The sequence below is a fragment of the Mus caroli genome, chromosome 5, assembly GCF_900094665.2.
Source record: "Mus caroli chromosome 5, CAROLI_EIJ_v1.1, whole genome shotgun sequence".
NCBI classification, from domain to species: Eukaryota; Metazoa; Chordata; class Mammalia; order Rodentia; family Muridae; genus Mus; species Mus caroli.
This window is the reverse complement of record NC_034574.1, coordinates 120,387,481-120,412,722: the sequence shown is the minus strand read 5'-3', so window position 1 is coordinate 120,412,722 and position 25,242 is coordinate 120,387,481. Positions and strand designations below refer to the sequence as shown.

Below are 25,242 nucleotides of genomic sequence, written 5' to 3'. Positions count from 1 at the left end.
TCTCTCTCTCTTTCTCTCTCTCTCTCTCTCTTTGACTTTCTCTCTCTCTCTCTCTCTCTCTCTCTCTCTCTCTCTCTCTCTCTCTCTCTCTCCCTGTGACACAGTCTTTACCCAGCTAAAGCAAACTGCAGGTCACACAGCCTACTTAACAAGTGGAGTGTAGTTTATTCCAGGGCTTTGCTGCTTCTCATCCCACTTGGGTGAAACATTGTGTCTCAAGAGGTGTCAAGATTCCCCTCCTATAAAGTACCCAGGACAATGAATTTGAGCAACTTTGTGCGGCTTCACGAGTTTGCTGTAGTCTTAGAAATTCCCATCTCTCAAAGGCTCTCCTGGGCCATTTCCAATTAATCTCTGCTCCAGCCCCAGGCAATCGCTGACTGCTCTGTCTCTGTAGTTCTGCCATTTTTAGAAACGATCCCCAGAATGTCTAATTTTTAAATGCCTAGTTTCCCTACATCTCACTTTTTTTTAAATGTGTGTATGTGTGTGTATGCATGCACGTATGCATGTCAAAGTCAGAGAGCATCAGGTGTCCTTCTTCAGGAAGCCATCTACTTTATTTACTGAGATAGCATCTTTCACTGGCCAAGAACTTGCCAAGTAGAGACTCTACTGGTCTTCCCTGCCCCCAAACCCCTGAGATTACAGGTATGTGCTATCATAGCTGTTTTTGTTGTTGTTTTACTTTGAATTTTTGTTTGTTTAATCCCGTCCTGGATGCAGGCTTAGGTCCTCATGTAAATACTTCACCATTTGCATTCTCTCCCCAGTACCTGTGTGTGTGTGTGTGTGTGTGTGTGTAGTGTGGGTAGGGTGTCCTAGGTAGCCCAGGCTAGCCTTGACTTTGCAGAAATCCCCATGCCTCACCCCGAATAATTGCTGGGGCTATAGTGTGAGTTACCATGCTGAGCCTCACCCCAGTTCTTTAAAGGGGTACCAGCAGTAATTGCTCATTGACAGGCAGAGCTCCACCCTCTGGCTGCACGGAGGCTCACTAACTCTTTCACTTGTACATGCACAGGATAGACAGGTTGTGAGAGCTAGTATGTACTAACAACACCTGCCTGCCCATCATGGAAGGTGACTCAGGACTATGCAGTATGCACAGGGAACACAGGAAGAAACTGCCAAGTCAGTTTCTCATCACCCTTCCAATCTCTTATCCCCAGCACCAGAGCCTGCGTGGTCCTCTTCCTCCATACAGTGGCAACAAGTAGTCTCTTCTGTTTTAGCCTGCCTGTGAGTACCAGGTGGCTGCTTTTCTTTTTTTAATTTTTGAGCTTCGTGTTTGCCCAGAGACTAATAAAACCAAGCCCCTTTACTTCCCAAATATTCCAGATTTAAATTTTGACTCATGTTCATTTTGTGACATTCAGATTCCTTAAGCCATGATGTTAACAGTGGATTTAATTTTTAAAAAAACCACATATTTATTTTGTGTGTCTAGGTGTGTTTTGCCTGCACGTTTGTCTGTGCACCAGGGACATACTTGGGGCTCACATAGGCCAGAAGAGGGCATTGCACCTCCTAGAACTGGAGTTACAGTTGGTTGTTAGCCCTTGTGTGGGTGCTGGGTCCTATTGGAAGAATAGTCAGTGCTGCTAATCACTGAACCATCTCTGCAGTCCCCAGATTTAATCTTTATGTAAAGAGAAATTTTAAAGACTCAGACAATACATGACAAGGGGACATTTTGGTTCACCTATAATGTGATAGGTAGGTAGGTAGGTAGGTAGGTAGGTAGGTAGATAGATAGATAGATAGATAGATAGATAGATAGATAGATAGGCAGGCAGGCAGGCAGGCAGGCAGGCAGGCAGGCAGGCAGGCAGGCAGGCAGGCAGGCAGGCAGGCAGGCAGGCAGAACTCCAGGACAAAACTACTACATATCACTAGTTATTGAAATTTGGGTCTTGCAGGTGCTGTATCTCAGTCCCTTAAAAAAAAATATTTTATTGAGACAGGGTCTCACTAAACTGCCCAGGCTAGTTTTAAACTTTTAATCCTCCTGCCTCAGTTTCCTGAACAGCTGGGATCACAGGTCTGAGTCACTCTTCCTGCCTGTAAAGGGCTTGCTGCAGAAAACATAATGACATATCTTTGTCAGCAGCCATTGGAGTTACTTATTAGAAGTACTCAAGTGTCCACACTTAGATGTTTTTGTGGAAATAGGATCTATTTTCTTCCAGATTTTAAAGTGGTCACCTGTTGCCCACAGCAGCAGACACAATGTTTGGATTTTGCGACTGGGGAGTGTGCAGGCCCTGGCTGCTAAACCCGAGCCCATGCTGTGGTTTCCTAGGGTATTCCCCAGCTCCATCGGCTGCTCTCCCCTGTGAGCTTTTACATTCCCCTTTCTCTTTAAGGAACGTGTCTCCAGGGTGCCTGAGAGACTATGAGGTGCAGACAGACAGCAGCATCCCAAAGCTGCCCCCTCCCCCTCCCCATCCAAAATGGAGTTTGGGATTCAGATTCATGCAAATCTTCCAGGAGTTAGGGGAAACATTTTCCAGCTTCCTGCACCTCAACTCTACTTTACATTTAATTTTGAGCATGAGCAGTAATCCCAGCATAACATCCCCCCATTCCCCTTCCCCTATCTTACAGGGAACCACACTATTTTAGACAAATAAGAGTTCAGGGATAGGAGGAGATCACGCCTCTTTCCTGCAAATGATTAGGGATGAGGAACTAGTTTGTGGGCTCTGTGGCTCCTGAGAACCAGAGATTTCTCTGAGGACTGGTGACGAGGGACCTCCATAATGAGGAGCCGGATGACAGCAGGCAGGCTCTGGCATCTGTGATAACCCATTTATGTTTCTTTAAATTAGCATGCAAGTCATCACATGGCAATTCTGAGCAAAAGGTCTTCAGTCTCCATCCTCCCCAAACTCCTGCTGCTGGTGCTCCCTGTAACCCTCTGTCTCCCTGATGTTTTCGTGTCCCACACTCCTGGTCTTTACCCATAAGCCACTGAGTCCAATTACTGCTGGCCACAAGCTCAGCGGTGTGGGGGAACCCACAGGAGTATAAGCAACCCACCAGTGGCCACATATCCAAGAAGTAACCAACTACCAATAGATCCGCTTATCATTTAGACTTTGTGCTTGCGCTCTCTCTCTCTCTCTCTCTCTCTCTCTCTCTCTCTCTCTCTCTCTCTCCCTCCCTACCTCTCTCTGTCACACACACACACACACCACACACATTTTCTTTTCTCTCTCCTGTCTGTCTCTGTCCTTTCTGTCTTGTCTGTCTGTCTCTCTGTTTCTGTCTCTCTCTGTCTCTGTCTGTCTGTCTGCCTGTCTCTCTCCCCCTGCCCAGGCTAGGATTCCCATACCCCATATGAAAGAGTGCATGTGTTTTCTGACATTCTAACTTTGTGTTATCTCCACATTACACTTCCCATATCCATCTAGTCTCCTGAAGATTTTGTGAGTTCACACTTTTCCTTGCAAATGAATAAAAACCCTACTGTGTCTAGGTACCACATTTTTATTACCCATCCATCTGTTGATGGATATCTAGACTGATTCCACGTCCTGGATACTGTGGGCAGCTCAGCAGTGGACACAGATGAGTGATGTCTTAGGGTAGGATGTGGAGTCCTCTGCGCACATGCCTGGGAGTGATGGAGCTGGGTCATGTGGGAGCTCCAGCTTTAATGGGGGTAGGGGGCGTTCTCCCAACTGAGTTCCACAATGGCTGTATTAATGCATCCCCCCATTAGCGACTAAAAACTCCTCTCTCCGCACACCATCTCTGGCATTTGTTCTTAGATTTCTTCATGCCAGCCACTCTGACTGGGCTAAGGGAGTATCTCAAAAGAGTTTAAATTTACATTTCCCCAATGATGTTCTCTTTAAAAAAATACTCATTGCCCATTTGCATTTCTTACTCTAAAGGATGTTCATTTCATTAGCCAATTTGTTGATGGCAGGGTTCGTTTGGAGGGAGAGAGATGTTTAAAATTTTCAGTTCTTTTAAAATTCTGGATATTTGTGCCTCTGTCTGAATTATAGCTGGCAAAGATTTTCTCCCATTCTGTGGGCTGTTTACTCTGTTGGCAGTTTTTTTTTCCCTGTATAATCTTTTAAATTTCATGCTGCCCCATGTGTAGATCTTGGGGCTGGTTACTGTGCTGTTGGACTTCCAAGAAGAAAGTTCTCACCTCCACCCATGTCTTGAAGAACATGACTTATGTTTTCTTCTACCAGTTTCCGTGTTTCAGGTTTTAGATCGGAGTCTTCAATTCACTTTAAGATGACTTTTGTATAAGGTGAAAGATATACTTCTAATTTCATTTGTTCCCCTTGCAGGTGGATATCAGATTTGCCAGCACCATTTGTTGAATAGGTTTTTCCACATTGTATGCTTCTGATGCCTTTGTCAAATATTAGCTGACGCAGCTTTGTTGGCTTATCTGTCTCTGGATGCTCTCTTTTGTCTCATTGACCAGTCTGTTTTTAGGCCAGTGCCAGGAAATCTTTGACAATATAGCTCTGTAGTGTAAGTTTAGGTCAGGTATTGTGACCCCCCTCTCATGCACTTTGGATCACTAGATTCTCCCTTGTCTCTGCTTGGCTGGCCCCAAGGGAGAAAACAGCCTATGCCTGGAAACCAGGTCACCTGACTCTCCAGGCAGAGTCTGTCACCTGCTAGGGATATATCCGTGCACAGTAACATGTCCATTTCAGCTTATAATTCTCAGCTCTAATGGCCTAATCAAGGGTATTGTAAGCACTCTCAGTGCTCCAGCATCTTGTCTGGAGATGAGGAAGTGGCAAGTCTACAGGCTGCAGGTCTGCAATGAATGTGTGGAGGGGATGCTTTCAGCAAAGGCTCATGGGAGAATCCTGCCTTGCCTGTTCCAGCTGTTACTGTTAGTCAGAAACCCTTGGATCGTGGATATGTTCCTTCAATGCCTGTGTTTTGGGGACAATTTAAAGAGTCTTACAAGCATATGTTGGGTTGGGTTTAGGGCTCACCATTACCTCATGTGGTCTTGCCTTGCCCCTTGGTTTTGTCTTAGCCAGGAAGACCTGATTTGCACATAAGTCACAGCCACAGGTGGCATGGGTTAGGACTCGGACACATCTCTGAAGTACATAACCCCCAACTAAGGCAGCAAATCTTGCAAGATGCTGGGAGAGACTGTCTGTGACTGTTCTGCTATTATGGAGGGATATATTATATATATATATATATGTTGTATTATATATTATATATATTATAGAGGAATATGGAATATGAACCACCCAGGTAGTTTGCCTGTGGCTGGAATGAGGGGGTGTCGTGTAGGACAGGAATTCAGGAAACTCCCTCTACAGGATGGATTCTGGCCAGGGGCTGTTTTATGGATGCTGACCCTCAGACCCTTTTGTGCTTTTCTGTATATTGATTTAACCTCATGTTCTCTGAGAGTGGGGCACTTAACATGTACACTGGGCATGTTATCATCTCTCCTTCCCTCTCCCCTCTTCCCTTTTCTCCCCTCTCCCCTTGTCTTTCTCCTTCATCCTCATCCTCCTTATCCTCTTCTTCCCCTTTCCTCTTCCTTCCTTCTCTCCTCCCCCTCCCCCTCCTCTCACTCCTCCTCCTCCTCCTCCTCACTCCTTTCTCCCCCTTTTATCTTTGAAACAAGATGGAATTCCTATGGCACATGTCTAGCCAGTGCTCCTTAGAGGATTTACAGAGCTGGGCAGCCATCTCTACAATGAGCGCAGGCACATTTTATCATCCCGTAGCTATTCTGCCTCCTCTGGTGGTCACCAGGTCCTCCCCAGGCTGGGCTGTCCCTAAGTTGTTCTCTGTTATCGGTGGATTTGCTGATCGCTTTTGAGTAGGATGCTGGTTTTGAAGCTCAGCCTTGCTCTAGCACATGACTGTACTTCTTCTTCTTCTCCCCCCCCTCCCCATCCTGCAGGATGATTGCAGTGCTCTTGAGTGGAGTGGTACAATTACCGGATGGGAATCATAAACCAAAGCGGCTGTATCACTGAGCGCTTCCTACGATCCAAGCTCTGCTCTAATTACATATTATCTCAATGGAGATGCCTTCCGAGGTCGGACAGGAAAAACAAATGGATCCAGTGGACTAGGGGGGAAGCCATTGCAAGGGCTGGTTCAGTCCTGGCCCAAGGAGGGTGGCGTGCAGCCTCCACTCAGAAATTCTGATGCTTGCCTGGGGGGGGGGGGTCACCAGACACTCTGTGACCTTCAAGAGAAGCCAGGGTCAGGTGTGGTGGCTCATACTGTGAATCCCAGCGGAGGCAGGCAGATCTCTTGAGCTTGAGGCCAGTCTGGTCTATACAGTGAGTTCAAGGACAATCAGGACTGCACTCTTCCAATTGGTAATTATGGACTACAGAATTCATCTTAAGGCAATTTAGGCAGAGAATGACTTCTGGATAGCTACCTTCATTCCTACAGCGAAGGTTTAGGGTAACCACACCACGTCACACACATCTCTCGAATAACCTCAGAGTCCAAGGGGAAACCAAGGTGGCCAACTCACTCAGGTTCACATAGGTTGTCCTGGTCTTCAAACCAAAAGCCCTGTATCCCAGGAAGATCCTCGGTGCTGAGCAAACTGGAATGGTCCTGTGAGGTCACAGTTGAGGATCTCATGCCTGAGGTATTCTGGCCGCTCACTTGTGGATTATCAACTTGGAGTGAATATTTGAACACACAAAGGAAAGGAGTTGGTGTTTTCAATCCATTGAAATATTCTCTAGGGCACCAGCTCTCAACATTATGGCCTTTTTGGGGGTCAAATGACCCTTTCACAAGGGTCACATGTCAGATACCCTGCATATCAGGCATTTACATTATGATTGATAGAGGTAGCAAAATTAGCTATGAAGTAGCAATGAAAATAATTTTATGGGTGGGTGGGGGTTATCACAACATGAAGAAGTATATTAAAGGGTCACAGCATTAAAAAGGGTAAGAACCACTGCTCTGGGGTCAAAGACGCCATTTTGTCTCCTCACTAATCAGATTTGAGTTTTGACTGTTCTCAAAGATGATATCACCACTAACGACCATGACTCCTGTCACAGGAACAGTTATCAACACCACTGATTCCGTCCACCCTGTCACGATCATTGTCACCACAGGCACATCAGCATCATCACCAACATCATCACCACCATCATCACCATCACCATGGTCACTACCACACTCATATCACTGTTACCAGCACCACTACCATCATTAATACTTTTGATTTCATAAAGATACTAAAGTGGGCAGTTCTAATCTCCAGATATCATGCTTGCTAGTTTCTACTCTGACTCTCTGATTAGGCATTCCAGGATCACGTAGGCACAGTCCTGTGATGATGATGATGATGATGATGGTGATGGAGAGGGTGGTGATGATGTCTCTGAGTAGGACTATCTGCAACAGACAGACAAAGCTTGCAACAAAAGAATCATTAGGTACCATGGATCTATAAAGGCACTGCCTAACTCACAGAATCTTGAACTTATGTGAGAGAAGTAGGTGTGTTCAGCCTGTGATCCATTGGAGGGCTAGGAGGGGCACCTAAGCTGTGAATTACCCTCCTCTATGCTGTGCTGAAGGAGCAAATCCCTTGCTGGCTGTGTTGTGCTGGAAGCTTCCAAAGGTTTTTGGGAAAAAGAAGGCGTTCTCACGTTTCCCACGGTGCCTCCGTAGGATCCGCATTTTAGAAATAATCTCAATTAAAAACCCCAAATTAGGGGCGACATATTTTCGCTCTCTGACTCTTATAGTTCCACCACGCCTGTCTAGATGTGCCTGGCCACAGAGAAATTAGGTCACACAGAAGCAAATATTTATGGTAAACTTGGCAACCGTCCCTGCAGGGAATTTCCACTTTGCCAACTGTGGAGTTGGATGGGGGACCCTGTGTTCAACCATAGTGTTGTCAGGAGCAGAGAGAGAGCTGGGGAGAGAACGGAGACTTGGCTTCAACAAGGCTGTGGTATAACATGACACTGTCAGGACTGTTCATTCAGCCTCTTGGTTAATCCCAGCTGCTGAGTCTGAGGAAAGACACTGAAGTCACAGCTAGGTCAAGCCCCGGCAAGGCCCTGACCAGCTTATGCTTTTGACCCATTGGCTTTACTTCCCTGAGCCTCAACTTTCCCAGCTGAAAAATGGGAGTAACACACCACACCTGGGGGAAACCAAGGGATCATCTACAGATGCTGTGAAGGGGCTCACACCCGTCATTATCCATATGTGGGGGGTGTAGGATGCAGGAAGAATGTCCACCAACTGAGGCATATAAACAAAAGAATGAGAGACGTCTGTGCCCCATACGTTCTGCACCAATATGAAAACAACTGCAATGTCCCCAACAGCTGGATGAAGAAAATCTGGTCCAAGGGTACAAAATACTATTCAGCCATGAAAATGGAAACACTGACATGGATGAGCTCGAGGGATGCAGTGCTACTCCAACAGAGCAGATGTAGAAGATCCGATTCATGGATGGACCTAGTATGGCCCCCATGCAGAAGAGGAGGGAGATGTGATTGATAGAGACGCTGGGGAGGGGTGAGAAGAATATCAACCAGTGGCTGTGAGGCTCCAAATATGCTCCAATTATGCATATTAGGTGTGTGTTTGTAGCTAACCACAGGATACTGTGGGTATACCTAAGACTTTGTTAAGAGGACATCCTGAGCTGGGGAAGTGGCTGACTCAGCAAAGTGCCTGCCTCACAACCACAAGGACCTGAGCTCAAATCCCAGAACTCACTTTAAAAATCTGGGCATGATGGCACACTTTTTTTTTTTTTTTTGAGACAATGTCTTACTACATAGCCCTGGTTGGCCTGGATCATGCTTTGTAGACCACACTGGCCTTGAACTCATGCCAATATGCCTGCCTCTGCCTCTTGAGTATAGAGTTTAGAATTATGACAGCAGTGGCACACAATTTTAATCCCAGGAAGTGCAAAAAGGGAAGATCTCAGGGGCAGGGGCTGTTGTGATCCAGCCTGGCCTTCTTAGTGAGTTCCAAGCCAATGAGAGAGCCTGCCTTAAGCAATGAGGTACACAGTTGCCCAGGAATGAACCTTGAGGCTGATCTCTGGCTTCCACATGCAAGAATTCACTTGTATACACAAGTGCACACATGAATAAGCACACATAACATACACACTTAGGGGACACTTCATGTTAAGTGTTCTGTGTGTGCACAAGCACAAACTTTCAAAATCAAAAGAACAAAGTCACTACATCTTATCCTACGACAAAACATCTGGGGTGGTCAACTTAATAGAAGGGAAGGTTGACTTCTATGCTTGGTTTCAGAGATCATAGCCCCTCCCTCCCTCCCACCCTCCCTCCTATTCTCCTTTCCTTCCTTCCTCCCTCCCTCCCTTCCTTCCTTCCTCCCCCTCCCCTTTCCCCCCTTTCTCTCTTCTTTCTGTCTGTCATTTTTAAATAGCCCATTTCTTTTGCCCCAGGCGGAAGCAGGATTTTGACAAGAGTACCTGGCTTTAAGAACCTATTCACTTCACAGTGGCTAGTAGGCAAAGTGAAATATGGGTGATGTGTATGGTGGGTTGTCACAGTCCTTTTCAGGAAGACTCTCATGTCTGGCCAATGACCTAACATCCTTCCAGTCGGTTCCGCCTCTTAGAGCAGTGGCTCTCAACCTTCCTAATGCTGACACCCTTTAATACAGTCCCTCATGTTGTGTTGGCCCCAACCATAAAATTATTTCTTTGCTACATTATAACTGTAATTTTGCAGTCGTTATGAATCACCATGTAAACATCCGATATTCAAGATATCAGATGTGCAACTCCTGTGGGGGCTGCGACCCACAGGTTGGGAACTGCCGTTTTAGAGGTTCCATTGCTCCCAACAGTACCATGGCTGGGAAACATGCCACAGGAGAGCCTTCATCCAAGCCATATGCAGACAAGAGTTCCGGGAGACAGGGACATGTTTAGTACCTTGACTGTGGCAATATGTCCAAATTTATCGACTTGTGGACAGTTTTCACTTATTCACTGTAACTTAGCAACGTTATTTTTTAAACAATGGTGGTGAGAAAATCTGAATAAGTCCCATGTCTTAGTTACAGTGTCTATTGCTGTGAAGAGACAGCATGACCACGGCAACTCTTACAAAGGAAAACATTCAATAGGGGCTGGCTTACAGGTTCAGAGGTTTAGTTCATTATCACGGCAAGAAGCATGGCAGCACGCAGGCAGGCATGGTGCTTCAGAGGTAGCTGAGAGTTCTACATCTGGTCCACAGGCAGCAAGAAGAGAGATTGACAGCAGGGCCTGGCTTGAGCTTCTGATGTCCCAGTGTCACACTTTCTTCAAGAAGGCCACACCTACTAATAGTGCCGCTCCCTATGAGCCTTATGGGGGCCATTTCATTCCAACCATCACATCCCATGCAGCTGGTGGAGTGAAAGACTAAGTGGGGCTTGCCTTGTTTGGGGATGGGGTGGGAGAGTGTGGAGGACGACAGGTCCGGGGTTGGGGGTGGGTTCTGAGTTACAGTGGTGGGTTTGGGACTTCCACCCTCAGCTTCAATCTTTGCCAACATTGGCCGGGAGCCAGGAATGACCATCAGAGTAAAACTTCAGAGCGGAGTAGGATTCAGGGTGTGCCCTGGCTTCTGCCGGTCTCCTGAGAGGCAGCACCAACCTCAGCGGCGGCCCAGGGCCTTTCCATCATTGGACAGCATCTCATGGAGGCTGTGGGTGACCTGGGGTTAGTGCAAGCGAAGTCGGAGGATTGTGTGTGACTTGGTGGCGGGGGACCACTCAAAGTGAAGGAGGAACCCGCCTGCCCACATGTTTGGAAGGCAAAAAGAACAATTCTCCATAAAATAAATAAATGTCCTGATTTTGACCTTTTAAAACTCCTTGACAATACCCAAATTGGGGGTGGGTGGGTGGGGGGAGATCTTGTGTTTCATCTAACTGTTCTTGTATTATGTTCTAGGGCAAAATACCAGGTTTAATTCTCATTAAAATCTGTACCCACTTAAGGTTCTCAGGAATAAAATTCTATTATCCATTCTCTTTGGTTTCTCCTTTCAAGAATGCTTGGTATGCTGGGGCTCTACACAGCAGGGCTTCTGTGTCGCTGAGAACTTCTCCCCTCCCCTCCCCTCAGGACCTGTACAGTGCTTTAGCTTAGCAGCTTGGCTTCTGGACTCTGAATACCATGCACACACTGTCTGAGGTAACACCTCTACAGCCTTAGAAGTAAATTTTAGGTCTGCTTGCAACACAGGGTGTCAAATCCTGTGTAGTGGATGTCTTATTTCTGTGGCAGACTGCACATCTGGCCCTGTGGTGGGGGGTGGGCTTGGGCATCCACTTGGGAAAGGGATTGCGCATGGATTATACATTGGCTCCCTGATCAACCTGGCTTTTAAAAAAGCTTTATCGTATACATATGAGTATTGTGCCAGCATTTCTCCCCCAACGCTGTCCTTCTAAAGCCCCTTCAGAAGGAGAGAAAGTGAAGAAAGACGCTGAGTCTTAAGCCACTAATGGTGCAGAGAAAGCGGAAGGTTTAAAGCATCTCGGTTGGTTGCTAAATCCCAAAATGTTATAAAGGTGAATAAGTGCTACACTGCTTCTCTCTAATGAAAGGTGTGTGTGTGTGTGTGTACATGTGTGTGTACGTGTGTGTGTACGTGTGTGTGTGTGTGTGTGTAGTCTTTCTGTATGTGTGGTGTGTCTGTATGCATAGGTGTGTTTGTATGTATGTATAGGTGGTGTGTGAGTGTCTGTATAGGTGTGGTGTATGCATGTGTGTGTGGTAAGTTTGTTGGTTGTGTATTTTTGTGGTGTCTCTTTGTGTGTATGTAGGTGTGTGGTGTGTCTGTGAAAGCCTCTATATCTCCTTAAATGTGTGTGCCCATTCTTGTGTTTTCGAGTGTGTATGTAAGCCGGAGGTTGATTCTCCTGTTTCTGCCTCCCTGGTGCTGGTTTTACCATGACAGACTGCCCTGCCCACCTTCATGGTTCTGGGAATCTAAACTCAGTTTCTCGTGTTTGCACAGAAAGCTCCTTTTCTACCTTGCCTATCTTGCAATCTCTTCAAATAGTTATCCATCCATCCATCCATCCATCCACGCATCCATCCATCCACGCATCCATCCATCCACCATTTTGTGGTAGTTTGCGTGAGGAATGCCCCCTCTAGGAGGCTCATATGTATGAACACTTGGTCCCCAGTAGGTGGCGCTGTTTGGAAAGGCTATGGAACCTCTAGGACAGCGGTTCTCAATCTTCCTAACTCTATGACCTTTTACAGTTCTTCATGTTGTGCTGACCCCCAGCCATAAAAGTATTTTCGTTGCTACTTTATAATTGTAATTTCGCTACTGTTATGAATCGTAATGTAAATATCTGTGTTTTCTGATCGTCTTAGGTGACCCTTGTGAAAGGTCATTCAACTTCAAAGGGGTCATGAGCCACACGTCGAGAAGCCAACTTCCTGGAGAAGTGTGTAGCTGAGGGCAAGCTTTGAATGTTCACAGCCTCACCTATTTCCAGTTCTTTCTCTCTCCCTCCCCTCCCCTCCCTCTCCCCCATCCCTCCCCCTCCCCTTTCCTCTTTCTCCCTCTCCCTTTCCCCTCTCTCCCTCCCCCTCCCTTTCCCTCCCTCTTCCCTCCCCTTCCCTTTCCCCTCTCCTTCCCCTCCCCTTTNCTCCTTCTCCCTCTCCCTTTCCCCTCTCTCCCTCCCGCTCCCTTTCCCTCTTCCTCTCTCTCAGCTGCACATTTTGTGGTTGAGATGCGATCCCTCAGCTGCCATCTCTGGCTGCTTGCTGCCCTGCCTCCTTTCCATTACGGACTCTCCCTCTGGAACCATAAATCCAAGCAAACTCTTTTTCTCCACTTTTGGATATGATATTTTATCACAGCAACAAAATAGGAACTAATAAAAAAAATGACCTCCCCCACCCTGCCACCTGACCATTGACTCCTCCAATAGCGTCTCACTAAGCACTCACTTTACCAAGCTTGGTTCAGGATGGTACAGAGCGATCCTTTCCCCTCCCGGGGAAATTCAAATAATGAATGCAGAAGTGCAATTCAATTCTCTATCAGTCTACGAAAGAAATGGCAGGCCGGGTGAAGGGTGACTGGGATGTAAGATGTTGAGGTAGACCCGAGACAACGTAAGCAGAGACTTGATTAGCATGAAGAAGAGCACTGCCCGGACAGTGGGAAGAGGCTTTGGGCACAGCAAACAGTGAATGTAAAGACTGGTTCCATCCTGACTTTTTCGAATATACTTCATTAATGAGCACCAGCCACCAGCATCAGGGACTGTCCTAATCCAAAAGGGCCACAGCTCAACATCGTTACATTTTCAAAGCCACAATTGCCAAACAAGGTCAGGCTGGCTCTGGGCCGGGAATAAAGAAGGAGCTAGACTGCAATGGACTCTCTTCGGAGGATGAAATATGCAAGCCATCCCTGACCAGGTATTTCTGACTGCCACCCTGGACTCCCTCTGAAGCCAAAGATCGGAATTCTGTGAGTGCAGGACCCACATTATTGTGGGTGCAGTGCAGTCAGTACATTTGCCAGATTCCCGGTTGGTGGGTCATGGTCAGTGAGGTAGGAGAGAGTCTCAACAGAAGGCTTAAGCTCCTTACAGCACACCACGCTGGGACCCTTTAATACAGTTCCTCACGGTGTGGTGACCCCCAACCATAACATTATTTTCACTGCTATTTCATAACTGGAACTTTGCTACTGTTATGAATCGTGATGTAAATAACTGACATGTAGGATATCTGATATGTGACCCCGGTACAAGAGTTATTTGACCACCCCCAAAAGGGTCGGGACCCACAGGTTGAGAACCCCTGCCCTAGAGGCACCACCTCAGTAGTCCACATATTCAAATCCCTTTGAGTAGCTACTGAGTAACACTTTATTTTTAGTTTGCTCTTAACTGGAGATTATGATGTTGTCACAGAAAGCCCAAGGACATAACTCCAGGTTCCTGCTTTGTGAACAGGTCAGGGGAAATGACTTCATCTTGAGTCTACATTGATAAAACAATGATGACCTGAAGACTCATCAAAACTCCAAGTAAACTGGCCGGCACCAGGAAATCCAACTGAAACACCTCTGTCCCGGGAAGGCAACTCCTTGCTCCTGTCAAATGAGAGCTTTCACTTGAGTAGGCCTAAAAGTGCTTCTAATTTTTAAAAAAAATTCATTTTTTTTTTGTTTTTTGTTTTTAAAGATAGAGTCCTACTATGTAGCTCCAAGAGACCTGGAACCTACTTGTTTTAGACCAGGCTGGCCTTGAACTTTGCTTTCTGAGCGCTGGGATTAAGGGTATATGCCATCACGCCTGATTCAAAGTTGGGGTATTCCTCTCCCATTTTAAAAAATTGTAGAAAGACAATTTGGGACAATAGATCTATTTATATTCATCCAGCTACTGGTAAAGAACCATCTCTCCTATGAAAGATATCCCCATGTGGGCAGCCCCACCAACATGCGAGGTTATACCCAGCATGAAACACTCCCAGTATGGGAGTTCCATTAGTCCCAGTGGATTTTACTGAAAGTCTACAGCCCCTTACCCCTCTCCCAAAGAAATGAGCCCACTGAGTCCTTGCCTGACCTCTGCTCCTGATCAACAACCTTAGATAGATATTTGTTTTTACATAGAAGAAATGATCACCCCCAGATGTATTTGACAGCCCAAGGACTTCACCAATTTCATGCTACCAATACACAGACCTGGTATGCTCTTGGTCCTTCCTAGACTCATACCTCTGCCCCAAGCCTGATGAGGGTATGAGGAGGGTACCAGGTAGGGAGAGGATGCTGTTGGGAAGGATGCTGATGGGAAGGGCAGTCCATAGCTGTCTGGAGATGGTGCTGTGTAGGCTGCATTGGGACCAGCTGCTGCATGGGATGAACAGGCTTCTGCTTGACTGGGCTCTTACAGACCTAAGTGTGCAGCCTGCTCAGTGCTTGGAGGGAGTCAGATGCTGAGGCCTGATGGTGCAGTCTGCCAGTGGCTCTTCCTATCCACAGCTTTCTCTCTACACTGAGTAAAGGGCTTGAGAAGAAATGGTGCTGAGGCGAGAACTTCCTTGAGAAAAAAATTCCTCTTTCATAGTCCCACTCACCCACCGGACTTTTCCCCACATGTATGGGGGTGTCCCTTGAGGTCAGAAGAGGATGCTGGATCTGGAGTTACAAGCAGTTATGGGCCACACATTGTGAGTGTGAACCGAGCTGGGATTCTCTGTAAGAACAGCAAGTGCTTTAAACCTCTGAGCCATTTCTCCAGCCCTTATTCAATGTTTTCAAAGGCCTAAGCAGCTGTCAACCAGCAATAGGGGTCTTGCTTCATGGTGTTTGCTTTTTATTTATTTATTTTTATTTCTTTAAAAAAATTCTTAGCTAGTCCTGTCATTTCTAGATACTTGGGATTCTGAGGCAGGAGGAGGGCAAGTTGGGGGCTTGACTGAACTATAGAATGGGGACAAGGGCAATCTGGGTAACAGTGAGACCATGTCTCAAAGTAGAAGGATGGATTGTAGCTCAGTGGTGAGGGTGTTGCGGAGCGTGCATGGGGTCATAGGTTTAATCCCAGCGAAAAAAATTGAAATAGAATTTCTCATTTTTGAGTGAAGCTCTACATCCTGCTCCTACTTACTATCAATAAAGGTTTGTTTGTCTGTTTTTGCTTTTTGGGGGGCTGGTTACAAATGTACTTAATCTTATTTTAGTTATTTAAAAAAAACACTTTCTGATATGGTTATCTGTTTTCTTCATAAAGAACTGAATCCCCAAAACATTTTGTTACTTTCAAACGCTCATACCAAAACACAGTTTTTAAGTGCCTCTGAGCCATTTCATCTAAAACCCTTTTGTTAGCGCATCTCCTTATTCAGTTTTGGAGAGAAGATCTGACCATGTCGCCTAGGCTGGTTTTGAACTCAGAATCAATCCTCCTGCCCTCAAGCTGAGAACTGGGATTATAGGTGTGCCTATTCACACCCCACTGATGCCTGTTCCCGAATCTCTAGGCTCTGCTGCACAACTGAAATCCAGTTGTACGTTACAGAGAAGTACCACACGGGTGGACGTCTGAGCCTAGAGACCACATGCAAGCTGCACGCACACGGGTCCTGTGGATATGGCATCGGCGTTGTCTGTGACGATGGCATGAGGCCAATCGGAATTCACTCGAGGTAAAATTTGCAGACAAAAAGATTCGGGGTGTGACATTAGAAGTGATTTCAACTTGTCTTAAAAGCACTGTAAAATCACAATAACCACAACAATGACGTCTCATTTCAAGAAGGACTCATGTGTTGACAATGGACTGGAATAATATCTTATGTCTTTATAATGGTTTTGCTTTTCAAAGCATTTGAATGTCTTATCGTTCTGAAATAGTCAGGATAAGAATTGGGTGCTTATGTTCCGTAATGGATGTTGGCATGAATTCTAGGATGCAGATTTGAAAAAAAAAATTGAAAAACGTCGAAAATGAGAAAATCACACTGTAGGACCCAGATTTGAAAAAAAAAATTGAAAAACGTCGAAAATGAGAAAATCACACTGTAGGACCCAGATTTGAAAAAAAAAATTGCCACAGGTCACACGGTAAATATTTTAAAGTTCTTGAGCACACAAACAAAACTGTTTAAAATGTAGACTTGAAAACGGACTTCAAGGTCAGTTATCAGATGGAGGGTTACCTGGGGTTACGGTACACATTCAAAGCCAAGAATGAACCAGGCAAAGTGGTGCACACCTATAAGTTTAGTACTGTGGAGTCTGAGGCAGGGGGATTGAGCCTTTGAAGTGAGTCTGGATTGTATAGTGAGTTCAAAGCCAGCTGATTCTCCTCGGAGACCCTTGCAGCTCAGAGACCATGTGATTAACAACTGTGCAAAGCTTGGATTTAATCCACAGCATCCCAAAACTAATGCTGGCACTAAAGCAATCATTCTTTGCCTTCTCCAAGCTATGGAATCCTGGAGCAGATGACATGTAAGCTAATGTCTGTTGTGTCTGGCTAGCATCTATCTCCCACTGTATAGTGAGAGACAGGTTTTTCCATGATACACCACGTCTGCCTATTCTGAGGTCTACTGTGCACCTGCCCTGGGGGACATAGCTCTAGGCCTGGCAAGTGGAGCATAGCATTCTCTCTGACTTCCATGAATGGCTGAGGGGGAACCCACACAAGCCAGGCTAATGCTTCCAAAGATTTACTCTTTTTTATTTTTTTTAAAGTGTGTGTGTGTGTGTGTGTGTGTGTGTTTGCGCACGTACACGCACGCACACACATATATACATGCAGTGCCTTCAGAAATCAGAAGAGGGCGTCAGATCCCCTAAACTGGAGTTATAGGCAGCTGGGGCTAGAAACTGAACTCGGGTCCTTTGAAAGCACAGAATAAGCTTTCTTAATTAGACAGCCATCTCTCTACTCCAATGCTACTAAGCCAGAGCTTTCCAGGGGTGGGGGGTGGGTGTGGGTGTGGGAAGGAATTTCTGAATGATTGGCAGTGAGGTCTCGTCCTTTCTGCTGTGACAACACAATTGTGGCTCCTACCATGGGCCACTTGCCAGTCTAACAGAGGGTAAGATACCCAAGGCCTGGAGCATCCAAGGTGTGGTTTACAGACCAGCACCAATAATCTTTCCTAGAAGGTCTTTAAAAGGCTCCAGGTAGATCTTCTAAACCACACAACGCACACACACACACACAGAGGAGTCTGAAAAACATTTGAAGTTCAGATTGGTTTTATCTCTTACATAAGCTGAAGAATCCTGAACAATCCATTTCCCATAATCTCTTATTAATCCAGTTAAATAGGATGCTTGCTGATAAGTGCTCATCAGTGAGAATGGTGGATGCTCAATACATAATTTATAATCCTGCCCCACGGTAGGAGGGATGGAGAGCACGAGGTCCTGTAAATCCAGTGTGGGCCCATCCACTGTACACAGTCTGCTGACTCCTTGACTATTGCGAGAGCCTCGTCCATGGTCCAAGGGAAATGGGGTGAAGAAGTTGCCTACAAGGAACAGAGAGGGGCTAGAAGCGCCCCCTTGTGGGGGGAGCTGCATAGTACAGGGGCCCCTGCCGTCTTAGTTCCCTTTCTGTTGCTCTAAGAAAAACATCCTTAACAGAAAGGGCTTAGAGCATAAAGGACTTCTTTGGCTTACACTTCCAGGTTATAGCACATCATTAAGAGGACGTCAAGGCAGGGACCGAGGCTGTATCCACATCCACGGTCAAGAGCAGAGAGGAGAGAATTCACATGCTGCCTGCCTGCCCATGGGATGGACGGGCAGCCCGTTTTCGTCATCCTTACACAGTCCATGAAATGGCGCCGCTCACATTCAGGGTGGGTCTTTCCACCGCAACTGACCATCGAGATAATCCCCTCAGACACACCCACCGGCCCCAACCTGATCCAGGTAATTCTTTATTCAGACTCCCTTCCCAGGTGATTCCAGTTTGTGTCAAGTTGAGAGTTAAAACCTACTAGCATATTTTCCCATTCACATCATGCCATACAATCACGAATAACCTGGGTTCACTCAGGTCTCTGAGATCTGTGGTCACTCGTTGCGGCAGGCCTAGCCCAGCGCATCCTGACCAAGAAACATGGCACCCTAAAGTTTCTAAAAATGGGAGCAGGAAAAGGAGAGCTGAAGCGGTTTAAAACAGAAGCAAGCAACAAGGGCTTTGGTATGGAGACGCAGCTAGTACCATGACGCATTATCTGGGAAACTTAGCCAATGAAAGGTGATGTTGCCAATCCTAGGGTGGAGAAAGAAAAGTCACTTATGTATCAAATAATCAAATAATTGTAGCAATGACCTGGGAAAGAGGAAGCACACAGTAGAACTCAAGGGCTATCATGGCATCGTGACTTGCCATAGCAAGGGGGACGGAAGCACACAGTAGAACTCAAAGGCTATCATGGCATCGTGACTTACCATAGCAAGGGGGACGATGGCAACTAGGTCCTTCTGGCTGATGAAGATCTCCGACACAGCAATGTCCGTGGTCCCCTTCCTCGGGTACTCCACCTGCCATGTGATAGGCTGTGTCCCCGAGAGGCTGCTGAAGCTGGCGATTTCAAAATTCATCTGCATGACCTCGCTGAATAAATTGCTGCTCCTGGAAGGGAATGGAAGGAAACAGCTTTAATGTGATGTTGTTTGAAGGTTCCTTCTCTCCCTTTACCCCAATCCCACAATTGGGGTGCTCGGAACGAGGGGAGGAGGGAACCACCTCTCAGGAACAGACCCTGGCACTTGAAGCATGACGTCACTTTTAAGCTAGAGAGTGGGGAGCTGGGACAGAACAGCACCCACAAGCTACAGATCTGGACTAAATTCTTAAATATTGAACATTGATCACTGTGTGGAGGGATGAGGTCTTTGAATTGTTTTTGAGATAAGGGCTCATTACATATCTATAGCTTTTGAGGAGTTTACTCTGTAGACCAGGGTAGCCACAAACTTGTAGAAATCTCCAATCCTGAGTGCTGGGATTAGTGTGCACCATCACACGCAGATAACGCTTGTTGCTTTTGTGCTCAAGTGGGGACTTGCCATAAACATGTACTTTGAAGTCAGATCCATGGAGCTGGAATGTAGCTCACCTGGAAGAGTTGATGTACATGCTATCCTGGCATGTACAAAGCCACTGGTTCAGTTCCTAGCTCTCTGTCCACCAGGCATGATGATCACACCTGTGATCCCAGAATGTGGGAAGCTGAGGCCAGGGGATTGGAGTTCACAGTCATCCTGGCTACACTATGATTTCAAAGCTAACCTGGAATACATAAGATCTTGTCGTTTGGACTCTGCCATGCATGTGAGCCTGATTCATCCAGCTCTGTATATCATATCCTCACTCAGAATCCGTCCCTACTAGATGTTCCCTTATATGCATTGTGCTGGAAGATGGCAGCAAAGAAAAGGAGGCAGTCTATCTGGTGAGCATCTGCTTTGGGGAGATTAAGAACATCCACATATAATAATAATAATAATAATTAATAATAATAATAATGGCTGGAGAGATGGCTCAGAGGTTAAGAGCACTGACTGCTCTTCCAGAAGGCCTGAGTTCAATTCCCAGCAACCACATGGTGGCTCACAACCATCTCTATTGGGATCTGATGCCTTCTTCTGGTGTGTCTGAAGAAAGCTATGGTGTACTCATAGAAATAATAAATAAATAATGAAAGAACATTCGCATAGCAGGGGAGTATGGTGATGCTGGAGTTAGGAAGAGAGAGATATAAGCACTTAGGTAACACCAGAGAGTGTCAGAAACCACAACTTGATAAATCAATGTTGGGGGGCTGGAGAGATGGCTCAGTGGCTAAGAGCACTGACTGCTCTTCCGAAGGTCCTGAGTTCAAATCCCAGCAACCACATGGTGACTCACAACCATCTGTAATGACATCTGATGCCATCTCCTGGTGTGTCTTACATATAAAAATAAATAATAAATAAAACTTAAAAAAATGCCAAACTGCAAAATGCTAAAATAATAATAATAATAATAATAATAACAATAATCAATGTTGGGGATTTACAGATGTAACCCTTGAAAGAAAACTCAAAATTGTCTTGAAAAAATAAAAGTAAGTTAATACCCCCAATAGTCACAACAAATTCCAGACCATTGAAAACCCAACTTCCCAAACCTCTTGGACTCATCTGCAAGAAAACGGAGCCTCAGAGTGAGCTAAAAGCAAAAGGGAGTTTAACTTCCCAGCCTGGAAGTTCAGTGCCCATGGAAGCAAAGAGACTCACGGAATAAAGAAATAAAATTCTGAATGGGGAAGCCTTTCTCAGGAGAACAGTACAATGTGATCACCGGCTGTGTTTCACTCCTGCTTCGAGCGTTGTCGGGAACCCAAACAAATCTTTCCCATGCTGCTCACCCAGTGAGCTCTCCGTGGTGCTGAGGTTTATCGAGTCGCTTTGCAGGCTCCCCCTTGAGTTAACTGAGGAAGTGGGGACTGAAAAAGTGTCTCAGTGTGAGCCAGTGGCTCCCATTCAGAGCTAGGTGGGAGGATATCTGATCAGCTGAGATGCAACATGGGAGTGCAGAGAAAGGCCCTGGCTTCCCCTGCTGTTGTCTGTAGTTAGTAAGCAAGACAGAACTCTGAACTCAGGACCAGAGAGCAGCAGGAAGGAGGAGCTTGTGAAGTCTGCCCTGTGGGAAAGGACAGCACATTTGGATTTGACTCCAAGATTCAGCTTTAAAGATAAGCAAACAGGAGGGCTTGAGAGACGGGTGAGTGGTTAAGAGAATTGGTTGCTCTTACAGAAGACCTTGGTTCAGTTCTTAGCACCCACGTGGCGGCTCTCAATCATCTGTTCCAGGGGATCTGACATCCTTTTTTGGCCACTGTGGGTACCAGGTACACATATGCAGGCAAAACCTTCATATACATAAAATAAAAATCTTAAAAAATTAAGAAAAAAAAAGGCTAAAGGGATGACTTTGTAAGTAAAGAGCTAGCCATACAAGCATGGAGCCTTGATTCCCAGCACTGATGTAAAACAGCTGGGTATAATAGTGCACACCTGCTGTGGCATACATAGTGCTTGGGAGACAGAAAGAGGAGAGTCCCTGTTGGTAACTGGCTAGGGAGCCTAACTAAATTGATGCGCCTTAGGTCCCAGTGAGTGACTCTATTGTAGAAAACAAGGGAGATGGGAGATTAAGAGAGGTTCAGACATTACAAGTATGTAACTGCTCTCACAGAAGATTCAAGCTTTGTTTCCAGCATGCATGCTATATGGCTTACAACTGCCTGCAACTTCAGTTCCACAAGATCTATGTTTTGGTCTTCATGGGCATTTCTAGACATGTGCACATCCTTATAAACACACACACACACACACACACATGTGTATAATTAAAATAAAGTAAATCTATAGGGACTAAAAGGATGACTCAGAGTCTTGGAATATGGAATACTTTTGCAGAGGACCTGAGTTCAAGTCTCAAGCCTCACATGAGGCCTCTGCCCTCCTTGGGCACCCATACTAACATATTCATGTCTCCCACAGAGATTTACAAAATAGTAAGTGTTTAAGCAAAAGCAACAGCAAAATAAAGTGGTTATCCAAGAGGAAACTGATGGATAAGAGTGGAGGTTGTCCTCTGGCCTCCATGTGCACATACACATGCACACACATCTGCACACACCTATATTCCCTCACACGAATACAGACATGCAGACACACACACAGACACACACACTGAAACAAGCAAACAGATGACCTTTTACTTCTATCTCCTACCCCAAAAACTAAAGACCTAGAGGAGCAGGTAACTACATGGGGATGCAAAGGAAAGAGAGCCTTACCCTGTACTTTATGTAAATGACAATATCATTGTTTACAGGATCCAAAACCTAAAAGGAACCTGAGCTTTCCTGCCCTCTGATACAGGCTACAGCCCCACTAATGATTTAAGTACCCTAGAAGTTGGGAGGAAAGCAATGGATACCCAGGTGTGCTCTCAACAAAGACAATGGAAACGTCAAGAGTGGACATTCAGAAATTAGAATGGAGATGGTGACAAAGGGTCAAGTTCAACACTGCAGCTGTGCATAGAAAGCTTTCCTTGTGGGCACCAGCTTCTCCACTTCCTTTCCCTCCATCTCTCAGTGCTTGTGCAGAGATAGGATAGGTGGATGGTACAACCACAGGTTCTGGAACTGAACTATGGCTTCTCTGTGGAGTTGAAGGGAGATCTCAGGTAAGGTGCTTGACCCATTAGCTCTCAACCTGGGAGGACCAGAGTGAGTAAACTGAAAGGCTGTATACAATTCTGGTATCTATGCTTGCCCATCAGAGTTCTTGGAATTCTGATATCCAGCAGAGTTCTTGGCTTTACCAGGGTGGGCTGGGGCTTGGACACAGATTCCTGCGGATCTCCGATGACTAGACTGTTCGGTGACATTTAAAAACTTCTGAATCATTCCAGGGCTCTGGTCTGTGGGATGGTGCCACTCACATTCAGGGCAGGTCTTCACTTCTCAGTGCAACATGTCTGGACATGTCCCTAGAGATGCATCCAGATGTGTCTCCCAGGTGATTGAGTTAACATTCAATTCTGACCACCACAGGGGCTTCTGGGTGGCACCAAATGCAATGCGGGGAATGAGTAGAGTCGCACACTGCTCCACACACTGGAGAGAGATTGAAAACCCCCCTTTTGTGTTTGTTGCCTGAAGTTAAACTCAGCACATGCATTTTATTGAGTCAACCTTCTGAGCCTTGGGCTGGGGCCCTGTGATGGTTTGTATATGCTTAGCCCAGGGAAGTGGCACTACTAGGAGGTATGGCCTTGTTGGAGGAAGTGTGTCACTGTGGGCATGGGCAATGAGACCCTCCTAACCACATGGAAACCAGTCTTCTAGCAGCCTTCAGATGAAGATGTAGAATTCTCGGCTCCTCCTGCACCATGCCTGTCTGGAAGCTGCCATGTTCCCATCTTGATGATAATGGACTGAACCTCTGAATCTGTAAGCTAGCCCCAATTATATGCTGTCCTTATAAGAGTTGCCTTGGTCATGGTGTCTGTTCACAGCAGTAAAACCCTAACTAAGATGAACCCACAATCCTTTCATCTCCCCAGTCCTGACAATAGAACTCTCTTCCCTCTTATGCTTTCTTACTCTCTTTCTCCATCTGGCTGCCTCCACCACTCAGGCACCCCAGGTGTGCTTCCGCTCAGGCCTTCTGTAATTATTCCCATCCACATCACTTATCATCAACCTATCCTGCTGCCCACAGCTCACCCACTGATGCCATTGAACCCCTGTGGCTTGGAACTCACACGACCCAGTGTACATTTATCTGCACTTGGGGGTTCAATATCCACATCTCCCTTCACCAATTCATGCTCCCTAGTAGCAGGGCTATGGAATCCTTCTATTACCTTCAAATGACACATTACCGTGCTGACCCACCAGAGGGACGCAGTAAATGTTTGCTAAATGAATAATAGATGAGCGACTGCCTGGCTTCCTGATATTCACACTTTTCCTTCCAGTAGTCAGGTTAATATTAATTTCTACACAGGAGGGGGAAGAGTCTCAATTTTCTTAGGAAGGACGGTGGAGGCAGGCTTTGGAGCTATCAGCTTCTCCAGAAGGGTTGAACCCATTCCAAGAGGAAAAAAAAATAGCAAAAAGCAGGGTCTGTTGGAGACCTTCCAGAGAAGACACGCTCCGAGGTCCACTCTTAAAACTTTGCCTTTCCCAAATATCACAGAGGACAGACGCTGGATCTGCTCCAAAGCTTGGCTATTGAATTTTACGCCTGCTAAGCTCTGCTAAGTACATAATGAGGAGTCTGAATTAACTATGCAAAAGTGTAATTTACAGTTAATGTTTGTAATTGATGAGTTGCGGGTCTCTGTGGTGGCGCTAACTGCTGAGAGGAACGGGCCCTGAGGGGGATGAAGAAAAGTTTCTTAGTTCTAGAACAGAAGGCTTCCTCTCTACTCATTTCTCACCAGTCAGCCATCCATCAAGTATTCAGAAGAGTAGATCCCTGCCAGGCACTCTTTGAAAACACCCAGAAGTAATCACTGTAGCTGACGGTGGGTGGGGAAGTGCCATGGAGACCTCCCAGATACCTGCTGTCCACTGTCCAGTTACTCGGCTAAAGTCACAGGGAAGAGAGTGGCCCAACCAATGTATATTAACACGCCGTGAGGCTCCTTTCTTGTCCCAGGATTCTCTTTGACATCTGCTGCAGTGACATTTTCTAAGCAGCCGGGACTCAGCTGGGGCTGAGAAGTGTGGTGGTTTAAACAAGGTATGTCCTCACTCCTACCTCCCAGATGTGCCCATCTGAACACTTGGCTTTGAGCAGGGGATTCTGTTTTGGGGAGCTTGTGGGATTTGGAAGAGTTTAGTCTTCATCAGAGGTAGTGGATTTCTGGGGATGGTGAGCCTTGAGCTTAATAGCTTGACCCTGCTTCTTGTCTGGTCACTGCTTGTTGACTGACAGCCACGATGGAATCAGCTGCCACGATCTCCCATTGCAAAATGGCCCCTGTTCTGTCTTGCCTGTATCCCCCTAAGACCATGAGCTAGAATAAACTTGAGAGAAACTGTCTGTACAGAGCCTGAAGGGAGGGAATGGTGAGTTTTTGACTTCTCCATGTTCTGTCTGGCTAGTAGGTCTAACCTGAAGCTCGATG

The 25,242-nt window shown here is 46.2% G+C and overlaps 1 protein-coding gene across 1 annotated transcript in view; it reads right to left on the bottom strand.

The window, feature by feature from the left end:
* Positions 1 to 25,242, bottom strand: part of Tmem132c (transmembrane protein 132C) — a 284,191-nt gene that overhangs the window by 45,968 nt on the left and 212,981 nt on the right. The window contains exon 4 of the mRNA XM_029477801.1: positions 18,990 to 19,173. Within this exon, the coding sequence (XP_029333661.1) occupies positions 18,990 to 19,173 (184 nt within the window). The remainder of the gene's footprint in view (positions 1 to 18,989; positions 19,174 to 25,242) is intronic.